General features: G+C 39.2%; 1 protein-coding gene across 2 annotated transcripts; it reads right to left on the bottom strand.

Moving 5' to 3' along the window:
- Nucleotides 1-15: 15 nt before the first annotated feature.
- Nucleotides 16-12,400, bottom strand: osbpl2a (oxysterol binding protein-like 2a). 2 transcript variants are annotated; one of them, XM_034696294.1, is made up of 15 exons: nt 12,294-12,400; nt 9,232-9,290; nt 8,799-8,944; nt 8,594-8,687; nt 8,154-8,229; nt 7,539-7,673; nt 6,512-6,609; nt 6,231-6,413; nt 4,593-4,700; nt 4,416-4,505; nt 4,200-4,326; nt 3,608-3,727; nt 3,378-3,501; nt 3,022-3,112; nt 16-2,034 (listed from the first exon to the last, which is right to left on the bottom strand). In XM_034696294.1, exons 3-15 carry the CDS (start codon nt 8,833-8,835, stop codon nt 1,932-1,934), a joined length of 1,386 nt encoding a protein of 461 aa, XP_034552185.1. In that variant the 5' UTR covers nt 8,836-8,944; nt 9,232-9,290; nt 12,294-12,400; the 3' UTR covers nt 16-1,931. The 2 variants fall into 2 exon arrangements, with proteins under 2 accessions (XP_034552185.1, XP_034552184.1); XM_034696293.1 differs by lacking the exon at nt 12,294-12,400 and having other exon boundaries at nt 9,232-9,340.
- Between the last annotated feature and the right edge of the window lie 10 nt (nt 12,401-12,410).

The raw sequence follows: 12,410 nt of genomic DNA, 5'->3' as shown, positions 1-12,410 counted from the left end.
GATGAAACAACAATGGTTATTTCAATAGTCCATAATTTATTTCTCAAATATGACATGGATGCCTGTGGCTGTGTGGATAACCATATGAAGAAAAACACATGAGACAAATGCATAAACCATGTAAACATTTTCAAACAGATGCCAGGCAGAACTTGAAGGTGAAGAGTACGAGACCAAGAGACCGAACCTGCAGCTCTGAGCGTCTGCAGGCCTCACAAAGTGCTTCAAATTCAGAGTAAAGTCCAGAGCAGCTCGGAGAGGACACGATGGACATTTCACAATACAGTGAGTGAATTTGACAAGGAGAGTTCATATGTGCAGCTTATGTAAAGGTTAGTGTGAGGAAACAAAGAAGAGCATCTCTATAGCATCTAACTGCTCTGTATGAGTAATGTAGGTATGTAAGCGTTATATTATCAGCACACAACATTCATTAACTGCTGCCTCTGTAGTGTTTGTAGCACACAATGGCCACTAGCTAAAGAGTGAAGCACTTTCTATTCGTTTTTCACAGTTGAGGAGGGCAGAGCAGGTGGATCAGTTTGCATAGGTTCATGATGGCTACAATGTCCAGTCTTGTTTTCTATGCTCTGCTTGGAGCTTTAATTGATGGAATATGGAGTAAGGGCATCAACCTGGGAACTCTGACAACAGCCACAGTAACCTACAAATGTCAGGAGTCAATATGACACAGCTTTCTCTTCACACCAAAACTTCTCCTTTATATTGCAAATAAATGTCCCAAAAAATCAGACTATAGATGCTCCATAACTTACCAACAAATAACCTGTATCTAAATCTTCTTGAGTATAAAAGTAATTCAGTGACTGTTAGTTGTAAGTCCATTGGCACGTCACCAACAGAAACTGAGAGTAGCTAATTTGGCATTCTTTATATGCTGCCAATAAGAGAAACAAAAACAAATACAGACTTAAAAAACACTTCTCAAGTAGCAGACCACAGCTAACTAACTAACTGACTGACTCCATGGCAACATTTCACTCCCTGTTTACAGCACCCAAATGATGGGATGTGTAGTTCAAAAATATAGAGCTGGAAATAAACCAAAATATAATTATAGCTTCAATATTGTTTTGACGGTCAAGGCTCAGAATGTCCCATCAACATCATGAGTGTGAGAAACCTCCTGCTTCTAACCAATCAGTCTGTCCCTTTAATGCTTTTATGTGAATGTTTTTACACTATTATATTTAGTGCACGAAAGGTTTTTATGGCTTTAGCTTGTGTAAATAATCATGTTGGTGAACATGCATGCACCAGTTATTATACACAATATCTATGTTACGGTGTACAACAACATAATGTACCAACAATATCTGTTTACTGTGCAAGTAAACATAATAATAAGCAGCTTTTGTCTCTTTTGTAAGTCTCTATTCACAGAAAATTGTCCCAGCTGTGACATATAAAGGGTATGTTAACAGCTAACTAAAATAGACATCTAAAATTAAAATAGGTATTTTCTATAGTTGTATATAAAAGTAACACATGTGTTTAAATAACCCCTGATATTTGACTGCAGCTGGACAGAAGTGTGTGGAGCATCTACAGGTGAGATTATGTTCTATTACCTGAACTAAAACATCCATCAGAAGTTTGTTCCTGCACGTATTAAACCCTCAACTCATGAGTTACACATGTGGACTATTATTAAGATTAGGGACTATGAATATGAGGATGTTAGATTTCAACATTTAAAGTAAGTAAACTCTAAAAATTCTCCTTTTATATAACATTTCTCTCTCTGTGGTTTCACAGTCATATTCTGATAAACTGTCTGATAACACTCTTTATCAGTTTCTTGTTGATTCCCACAAAGACACAGTACCAGTGAGCCCCAAGGACACAAATGCTTTGAAGTAAAGTGAATCCTATCAGAGAGGAGATCTTCACTCTGAGCACTTCTCGTGTCAGTAAATGTTGGGACAGTCAGTGTAATTCCTGTCAAAGTATCCACCTGTGTACAGCCAATCTTCAGATCCTGTATGAGGGTTTGTTCCCGGCTGGAACCACCTGAAGAAACAGAAAACATGCAAAACCTGTTTATAATAACAGTGTTTAAGGAATGACGAGGGTGATGTGAAGTCAAGGGCACATGGTAAATTATGACCGAAGAACCTTTCCCTACATTTCAACTTAGATAGCAAGAGAGATAACACTGAAACTATCTTGACAGAAGGCTTTAGAGTGTTTTATTTTTAGTACACTAAAACTGTGGTAATGTAAGCAGAGCAGCTTTGGTACATTTCTTTTCTTTTTACATAAGTGGAAACCTATGGTATGCTGTCTCCAGACAAAGGCGACTTACATTTTTTCAGACAAGACAGAAACTTAAGGGAAAACATACATGTACGATCTCCAACAATCCGTGATCCATTAAAGCAGTGATTTAATGTGGCTTCATGTAGCTGGTCTGCGGAAAATGACCCTACCTATATGAGCATGTGGCTGTGTTTCCTGTGCTTTTATGAATGAACCTACTGCTACTGATGCTTTTGATAATTCACTGTTCACTAACCCTAAATTTAGGAGTCATCTGGCAAAAAGAAAGGTAGAAAACTCATTACATTTTCTATTTGCAAGGTTTTATTTCAAGTTTAGCTACTGTTTTTGTAGATATTTTTTACTATAAAAGGGTAAAATGTACTATTTTTAGATAACTTAAAAAACAAACATTCTGGAAGACATCTCACGACCCCCCATTTGCGTCTTGCGACCCCCCAGGGGTTCCCGGCCCACAATTTGGGAACCCCTGCATTAAAGAAATGCAATTTTCTTTATTTAATGTTTCAAAGAGTGAACTATTTAATCAAGTACAACGTGGCTCACAGACAGACAACCACTTGTTTAAGGGCATTCAGACCCAAACTTTTTTGGTGTAGGTCACGTTACACTTCTATACTGTTTATGTATCGAAGAAGAAGTCTCAAAGGTTTTAAGAGCAAAGAAATCTTTAAAAAATACATCCCTTAAAAAAATGGGAGAAAAAGAGACACCCACCTGGTTGACCACTCCTCCTTGTCCTTGGATCGTTCCCTGCGTGAGGCCCTTTGTTTCTCCTCTAATCGCTCCTTCTCTGTGTTCGCTGCATCTACAAAACACAAAATATGAATGAAGAGGTTTGAAACACTCGTACAAAGTCCTGCATTGTGTGTGGGTGAGGAAGCTTCTAGTTTAAGAACTTGTTGAGTCCTTTCCTTTCATCCTTGAATTTGACAGCCTTGTTTATTCATTCAGTGCAAGATTTAAACAGGAAAAACATTTGGATCCTCTATGACTGCATTTGGCAGAATCAACATTACAAAGTTTGACTTTAAATTCTCCCTGTGTGTATTTAGGTGAAAGGCCGTGGTCACCTATTTCCCCGTTTTCCATGGCTCTGATGTCGGGTCTCAGCCGGCAGTCTGTCGGCGCTAAGAGTCTCTCCATGCCGGGGTCCAGCTCGTTTAGTGTCATGGCAAAGCTGGTAAAGTTATACATCTACACAAAAGAGAACACATGATGGTTCATTCAACATCTTTACAAAACAAATCTCTCATACAGAAGATGTGTGAACTTCTCGGTGGGTTTTTAACATGATGCAGACCTTTGCAGAGTGAGCAGGCCGCGGCGTTATCCTCCACAGTAAGGCACTTCCTGGTATCACAGTCACAGTCTCTTGAACGTCTGGCATCTCATCTGCCTCCTCACCTGCACAACTTTGTTCCTACAAACACACACACGCGCACAGAAAAACATACATATAATAAATACCTCAGTAAGACAGGGACTACACAGTTAAAGCTTGCAGTACGCATGGTACATATGCAAACAGGTGATTCACAGAACTACGGTTGCCACAAATTCAAGACATCTCTCAAGCAACAATGCATGTCATTGCAAGACATAATGGATCAGTGCTGGCAATGATCTAATCATACACTACACTTTGAACATAACTGGAACTAGACAACAGCAGTAGCACACTACATATATCAAATACACTTTTACCTTACCTTCTACTAAAGCCACTGCATGTTATTGTGAAAGGAAAAGATACCGATTGAGAGAAGGATTTAGAGTGAGGAGGAAAGATCACAATTAACTTCAGGTTGTAAGACAGAGAAAACATGTCAAAGACAAATGAAAGAACAGACTGAGCAGCATTTCAGTCACATGAGAACCTGATCAGCTCTCACCTGTTTCAGCTTTCTAGAATCTGCCCCGCTCCTCTTGTCTGACTTCCTGTTTGTGTCGTAGAACTTGGGTTCTATGCTGTACATGCACTCTGTCCACTTCCCGTAAATTACACGCCGCTTCTTCTTGCTGGTTCAGATAGAGACATCAAATTCAGCCCAGAGAAAACAGATCACATCCTCTCTCTCTTCACACAGATGTTGTGCACCTGCTCTTACCTCTTGTCTTGGATATAACCTTCTACTCTATGCAGCTCTTTCCCAAACATGCCACACGGTTTGAAGTTCAACACGCACTTATCCCCTGTACTGATGAATGAATGAGGAAAAATATGTTAGTCAGTAACCGCTTTTTCAACCAGGTCCAAACGTGCAGTTCAGGGTTTGTCATCTTACCTGTGGTTGATGATTTCCACAGTTCCATATTGCTCAATCCAGAGTTTTCCCAGGATGATGTTATGGACACAACACAAGGGGTTTGTCCAGGTGTACGCTTCTTTATGTCTGTAAGAAAATCCCAATAAGTTAAAGGAGTCATTCAACATCTTAGAAATACCTGCATTTATTGTCTTCTTGAGTCTTGAGTCTTCTTGAGGGGACAGAGGATATCACCTCATGTCTGTTTATCTGGAATTTTGCTACTTTTAACATTAGATATCAATCAGTGTTGATTGTAAATGCAGCCATTTGAATTAGTACATTCCTCTTTGTGGGCTAAATTGACCTAGAAAACCAAATTCCTGTTCTGGTAATGATGAACCAGGATGCACTTCAAGCAAGCAGCCTCTCGTTTGCTGTGCCCATAGACTGTATAAAATATGGACGTAGTATCCGTGGCGTCACCCGTCTGTTTCTGAAGTGCTGTTTTGAAGCCAATCGTCAGCGGCAGCCATATTGCTGCTGTCGAGCGATTGTGACGTAAAGAGGCGGGCTTTGAGCCTCCTAGCCAACAGCTACAGTGTTCTCGCCTGTCAATCAAGTCAGCTGTGCCTCGAGTTGGAAGACTCATAATCTCAATAACTTCGAAAATTGCCGGGTTAGAAAAAAAATCACCCCTGTACAGTGTGTGCCGATCAAGAAATTAGCTATCCAGACTACACTCATCGTTTGTACCAGACTATAAACGTGTTTATTTCTGCTGTAAAGATCGTCTTTTTTGAATTGGTGTGTATGTGGTTTCCGGTACTTCTGGAGCCAGCCTCAAGTGGATCCTCGATGAACTGCAGTTTTTAGTACTTCCGCATTGGACTCATATTTTTAGACCGGAGGTTGCCGCTTGGCTGTGCCACATTTCTTCAGGCATTAATCTAACTCCTTTAAATTGGGCTGAATATCCAGGCGCTCAAAACATTGTCAAATAACTCCTCCTCCCTTAATACTTCTACAACATTTATATAGTGGGTACTATTGGGTTTTTTTTTATGTGTAGCATAGCTCCAGGGCTAGTTTGTGGTACAAGTGAATGCAGTGACGTGAACTTGCTGGGACAGATGGCATGGCAACAATTGCCAACACTGTTACTTTCAAAGAGATAAGGATGTAATAGTGAAGTTTCTCTTGAAATATGAAGTGTAATCCAGCTATTTAAGCTTAGCTGCAGTCTTTAAATGGTAAAAAGGAAATGACCGAAAGTACTTCAATAAAACTCTTAATCATATGGTTCCGTGTTTTCAATGTTTAGCTCTACAGGAACATTTGTTAATTAGTGATCTGAAGAGTTGTCATGAAGCAGATTTTGTAACCTTTGTACAGAGACAGGCAAGCCACTGTATTTTCAAATCTTTCTGCTTCAAAAACCTTTGCTTAAAAGCTGCTTGACTTGATGGCTGCTTGAATTCACACCTCTTCAAACAAAGGTAAGTTTATGTGTGGTTACAAGGTAAATATAAGAGCGAGCTAGACATTTTAGGAACAGCTGTACTTTCGCATAGACTGACAAAAAACTAAAATAACCAGATACAGCTTCAAATATCACAACCACAGCAGAGCTAATCAAAGTGAGCGGATGTGCAGATGTCTTCATAAGTTACTCACTTCAGTAGCTCTAGCGTCATGGTGCCTCTGGGCTCTGCTTCCACACTTTTGCCCCAGAACTTGAGTTTGGGGTAGATGGTGCCGTGAAACTCAAACTCTTGCTTCAGAGACTGAGCATGAAAGGCACTGACAGGAGGGTGGTGGCTCACCTGCTCTGAGATCAATCTGTATCCGTCTTCCTCTCTTTAAAATGAAGATCAGACAATCCACATCAATAAAAGGGCTAAATTCAGATAATTTTACATCAAAACAAAGCTATTTAAAGCAGCCTTTTCTGATACCTTATGAGTTCATACGTTTCCCCCAGTAGGGGATTAAATGGCTTTCCAGTTCTCTCCCATTGAGATGCTACAGCCGACACAGCGAACGCAGCAACAACCTGGAACAGAGTCAGACAGAAAGTTTCTGTTTATATGTCTATTTATCTAACTTTTAGTTTGGCAGCAGCACAGTTAACAAAGTTTCAACTAACTCAAAGTAGCCATACATCAAAACAGAATACCAGAGGTGATTGTAAGACATCGAGACCAAAGAATAACGAGAAAATCAAGTTGAACAAAATCATAAATGGGTCTTATCAAGCTGAACATTTACAGCATTTAGAGTATCTGACTCTGAGGCATTCAAAGCACCTTTTAAAAGCATCCGATAAAACCAGTTCATTTAGCTTCAGGTCTTTTTGTTGAAACGCAGTTGAGGACTAATCTGTTTAGTTTTTTTGTCATTGTTTAATCTATGTCTGCTTTTATGTAATGTGTCTTTCTAAAATCGTTGTTTTGCCTTTTTAATCTGTCATACTGAAGCACTTTGTGACCTCTGCTCTTCAAAGGTGCGATATAAATCAACTTCACTTACCTGCTCCTTTTACTTGGATTTCCTTGCAAGTAAAGGGAGCAGCAAACTTGAACACCTTTTCTCCCTATCTCTGTTCTGACCTTTGGAGTGTAGTCACTTTTTAAGAAACCTTCTCTTGTTCCAGCTTCTCTAGAGTGATTACTTTCAGACGGTGTTTGTCTTTCTGTGAAAGTGAATATCTTTGAGTTTTGGACAGTGAACAGGGCAAAACAAGTTTTTTTTAAGTAGGGCAGAAAGTAAAAGAAAGTAAAAGAAAGTTCATGAGCAAATTGAACAGTGTTCTGGCGTTCATAAGACGATGCAACGTAATAGTTGGTCATTCTATAAATAGAGTACATTTCTGGTTACTGATGAATGCTTATTACACTGCACAAAAGACACTGAGTCAGAAAGAAGTCAAACTAAGCTGAGAATCATTAAAAGCAGAACTACAGAGTGATAAGTTATCAGTACCTGCATACGGTCTATGGAGTCAGACAAACTGCAGGCTCTGTGTATGAGGTGAGTGTGCTCCATGTACTCCGAAATTCTCTGCAGAAAGCTCAGCGGCTCGTTGAACACAACCGGCATGGCTATTTTGGACAGCTCCTAGAATAGAAAAAAGAGAAAGGAGCAGGAGAATTCAGAGTAAAGCTTTACAACAAGTCAGATTCAAAATGTGTCAATGTTGTGGAAACTCAAACAACTTGTGCATTATATCATCTAACTGTTGTGTGAGCTTTTTAATGGTAGGAGTGGGTAATAAAGTGTTAAATATTCACTGAATTCTGATTTTCACTAATGCTATTTTTTGTTCATGTTGATATGGCTGCAAAACATTCCAATTCTAGGCCAGTTTTGGCCAGATGAGTGTAGAAAATAACAAAAAGTTGCATCATGATTAATATATGAACTGATCAATTAAATCCAAACATGCTAGTATTTACTTATTGACACAAACATTTCCCAGCAGACCAAGAATCTGTCAATTTGTAGCTAATTTCATGTGAGAATTTCTGATAAAGTAGCATGTGAAGCTGCGTAGAAAGTCAGTGATCTCTTAGTTTGATCAGTCAGAGTAGAACTTACCATGCCAATGCATTTCTTCAGGATACTCCAAACACTGAAATTGTTCCTGGAGATCATATCAGCAGGGAGGGTTTTCCTGGTGCACATTTGGAACAAATATAATTAAAAAGATTATGGAGAAAAAAAGAAAAATCCCAGTGTATCTGGCACCTGAGCACAATCAGTGACAGCCTGTCATTAGAGAGAACACAATGTACAACAGCAAAATGTAGGAGACTTAAAAGTAAAAAATGTTAGTCTTGACTAGCTGCTCCAACAACAAATCCAAGCAGCTCAGCAGAGGAAGTGTTCAGACTAAAATGTGGTTGCACTTGCTTTGTCTGCATGTACGTGCGAGTACATGCATGATGAAGCCCCCCCCCAAACCCATGTGTGGTCATGTGGTAACATGCACACATACATGAATGCATGCATACCACACTTGTGCAAGGATTCCTCACCTGCGCTCCCACACTCCATTCTCCTGTGTGGAGCTGCCACCAGTCACCAGGGCATCCTTGAAACTGACTTCACAGGAATCATCTGACTCCAGCCCTGTTGCACACAAGAGAGGAGGTGAGAGAAGAAGAAGAAGAAGATTTATTATCATCAAGAGTAGGCACAAAGGGAGTGGGGTTTCTGAAACTTCTGTGGAGTCTGTCTCACCTGTCTCCGCGTCGTAAAACTCTTCCTCGCTGTTCATACTGAGCAGAGAAAGTTACTCAGTGTTACTCAGAAGTCATGTTTCCACCATTGGCCTGTCCCTGCAGCCCAGCCTCTCTCCAAGCATCACAGGCTGCCAAGTACACAACCTGCAACAGATCGGACTCATTAAGCCTAATGTTAAGTCCATCGGTTAAGCGTAATATTACTTTGTACATGCAATGAACAGAAAGACAACAACAGTCCATCCTGCTTTAGGAAACTCTTCTTTCCCCAAAGAGCCTCTGCTAATAGTTAGCAAGCTATTCCACTAGCTAGCTCGGCTTTAGCTTCACTGCTGGACTGAATTAAAACGTCGATCAGAGGTTAGAAAGCAGAGGGAATGTCACGTTATAAACACATACATAAAAAACATAAACATTTCATTTGAATATACCTGAGAGTTAGGGTGGAATTAGAGCTCTATTGATATTAACAATCGATGAGTAACTGCCACTGGAACAGGGCGGAAGTAGGCGGCAAGGACACAAAGAGTGACAGGTCCGTCAGCCAATCACAGCCCGAGGGAGACAGACACAAATGTTGACATAACACGGTGATAAGAAAAAAATGTTTATTGCTCTTTTAGAGAGATAAGAAAGTTACAACATGCGGCACTTCATTGAAGTAGCATGGAGACACTTCGAGTCTACTATGTTGCAAATAAGATGGAAGAATTAAGAATTATTTATAAAACAGACATAATTTCAATATTTATAAATGCAACAATTAACACCACACATAGCTTTACTGGAGGATTAGGGCCACTGGGACAAAAAAAAAGGTCAACATCTTTTTTTATTATATTTTATTATGAGAAAAAAGTCATAATTCTGAGATTAAAGTCAAAATTCTTAGATTAAAGTCACAAATATGACTTTTTTTTCTCATAATTCGAGAGGCACCCTACTGCAGGCAAGATGGCGCCGCCACAACATCCACACCGGAAGTCCATACCGGAAGTCCATACCGGAAGTGATTCTTTAACCCCCTCTCTACCCAATGCCGGATGCTTCGAACTGGAAGTTTCTTCTTCGTGTAGCGTATTGATTGCATTAGTCTGTCGCTGCTAAATCAATTAGCAGAAAGCTAATTGTGATAGAGAGAGTGAGTGAGAGAGATCCCGCTGTGTATGAAGAACAGAATAATGTAGAGTGTTAGTGTGTGTGGGGGGAGGGGATGAGAAGGAAAAGACTGTAAGTAAGAGGGAAAATACACTCAAGCTGTACACAGAGATCTATATTCACCACAAAAACAACAGAGGCTCCCCAGAAATGTGTACTGTACATCTATCATCAGTGGCTGACAGTGGTGCCTCAAGTTGAAATATTTTAGTCCTAATATTCTATGTTGATTTGGAGTTTGTAATAGTAAAAGTGCATTGTTCTTTTTCAAGTACAACATTATCAATACAAAAGGGTTAAGACATCATACATATAACATTAAAAGAACATAAAATAAAGTATAATTCTACATTTCAAGTAGGGGTTGGATGGAAAGAAACAGTAGCTATGTATACATTTGCAGTTTTTCTAGTCATTCTAATTGAAGGTTCCAACTTCAATGTTTTCATGGATGCCAAATAAAGTGATCTTGTTAAGACATTGGTGTACATGCATCAAGCATTCAATCTGAATAAAACTGTTTGACAAGCTCAGAGTGTTTACGCCCATCTAATGTCTCAAAATAGAAGGAGAAACCATTCCCTCCGTTTGTTCTTGTGGTTAATGAACACCCCTGTCACTGTGTCATTGTAACGTGTTACAAATTATGTTAAAAAAGAAACAGTCACCACACACCTCTACATTTTCCTCCTCCACTCGCCCCTGCACCATAGATAACATTCTGCTCTTCTCTCGTGACTGTGGATCTACTCTGGATCTGTATTTCATTCATTCATTAATCTATACATGTGATCACATAGGCAGACAGCATGCAAGGTAATTTGGAACAAACACTACAGCAAACTTAGATAATGTGACAAGTCCCCATGGAAAGAGACTCCTGCACGCTGCACAGTTATCATATTGAACCTGTGGGGAACAGCTGTGCAGGAAGGAAGAGGGGTCACTGGGGGAATCAGTCAAAGGCAAGCAGGTGTGCAGGGGCAGGACACACACCACAGGTGAGGTACAGTCAGGCTAACACAACATAAAATAACATATGACCCAGACAAAACAAGAGAGGCATATGCAGATGTCATCATGGCAGCATCATAATCAGCTTTAAGTATTTCAACACACACTCGGAACAAAAGGCTGTGCATGGCTGAGACGTTAACACTATAACTTAGTGATTCGTGCAGGCTTCTAAGTAACTTGAATTCTCAACAGCCTATACACTTTTGGAGTCAATCAACTAGTCAATAATACTGATACGATTAAAATGTAAGTGCAAAAAAGTTCATAGAATTACGCGTAAACCTACGTGTTTTTGAAGGCTTTTATTTTGCGTTCACGTTCCTGTTTTTTGAAGGCTTTTATTTTTGTAACTTCTGGTATGGACTTCCGGTGTGGGTGTTATTGCAACGTTTTTAGCTTTGTAACTTCCGGTATGGACTTCCGGTATGGACTTCCGGTGTGGATGTTGTGGCGGCGCCATCTTGCCTGCAGTAGGGTACCCTTGGATAATTCTGACCTTTTTTCTCAGAATTATGACTTTAATCTAAGAATTCAGACTTTTTTCTTAGAATACTGTCTTTTTTCATAGAATTCTCACATTTTTTTTTTTTTTTGAATATTTTATTTGTGATTTTTTGTTTTCTTAACATATACACACTCACACATAGGACACCACGAAAAATAACTAGCAGGGTGTTGCAGAATTTAAGGATCCACAGATCCACAGATAGTCCTCAGATGCTTACAATAGCAACATCCCCAAGGCAAAAGAAGGCTGCCCCTGCTTCCAAAAGATTATGTGGTCTAACAACCATTACTTACTTTTTAAATAAAAACAAACAAAACAAAAAACAAACAAAACACCGACAGGAAACACACACACACACACACACACACACACACACACACACACACACACACACACACACACACACACACACACATAGAATTCTGACTTTAATCTCAGAATTATGACTTTTTTCTCATAATAATAATAATAATAAAAATGTATACCTTAATTTTTTTTTCCAGTGGCCCTAATCCTCTTCTGTAGCTATATGCCCTTTGTAACTTGTATTTTGTAAAATGCTCTATAGATAAAATTATTATTATTATTATGTAAATTATTTTAATGATGGATACGACTTTTGACATTTAGTGTTACTGTTCCCACTGACTTCAAAAGGATAATTCATGCTACGTGACTGTCTTACTTTCTTAAAGCTCAACGTGTCTATAAATGTAATACGTGTTTTATTACTATTATCCAATAATCTATGAATCTGGAGCTGGCATAAAGATAATAAACTGTAAACAAATGCAATAAATTATATTTTACCTTTTCCATAGAGTTTTCCTCTCTTGCTGTGGGTGACATTTCTTCCCTTAGAGTTTTATCTCATGTGCTTGTTGTTTGTTCATCTCCATGATGGATGTCTCAGAGGGCAACACGTTG

This window comes from Notolabrus celidotus, chromosome 11 (genome assembly GCF_009762535.1).
Source record: "Notolabrus celidotus isolate fNotCel1 chromosome 11, fNotCel1.pri, whole genome shotgun sequence".
Taxonomy (NCBI): Eukaryota; Metazoa; Chordata; class Actinopteri; order Labriformes; family Labridae; genus Notolabrus; species Notolabrus celidotus.
Note: the sequence above shows the minus strand (reverse complement) of the source record. Positions and strands in the feature narration are given on the sequence as shown.

What these genes read in the sequence shown, in the direction of transcription:
- osbpl2a (XM_034696294.1), bottom strand. Translation starts at nt 8,835, where the DNA reads ATGAACAGCGAGGAAGAGTTTTACGACGCGGAGACAG. An exon ending in AATGGAGTGTGGGAGCGCAG is followed by an intron (nt 8,230 to 8,593) that starts GTGAGGAATCCT and finishes AATGTGCACCAG; the next exon opens with GAAAACCCTCCCTGCTGATA. An exon ending in CATGGAAAACGGGGAAATAG is followed by an intron (nt 3,113 to 3,377) that starts GTGACCACGGCC and finishes TGTGTTTTGTAG; the next exon opens with ATGCAGCGAACACAGAGAAG.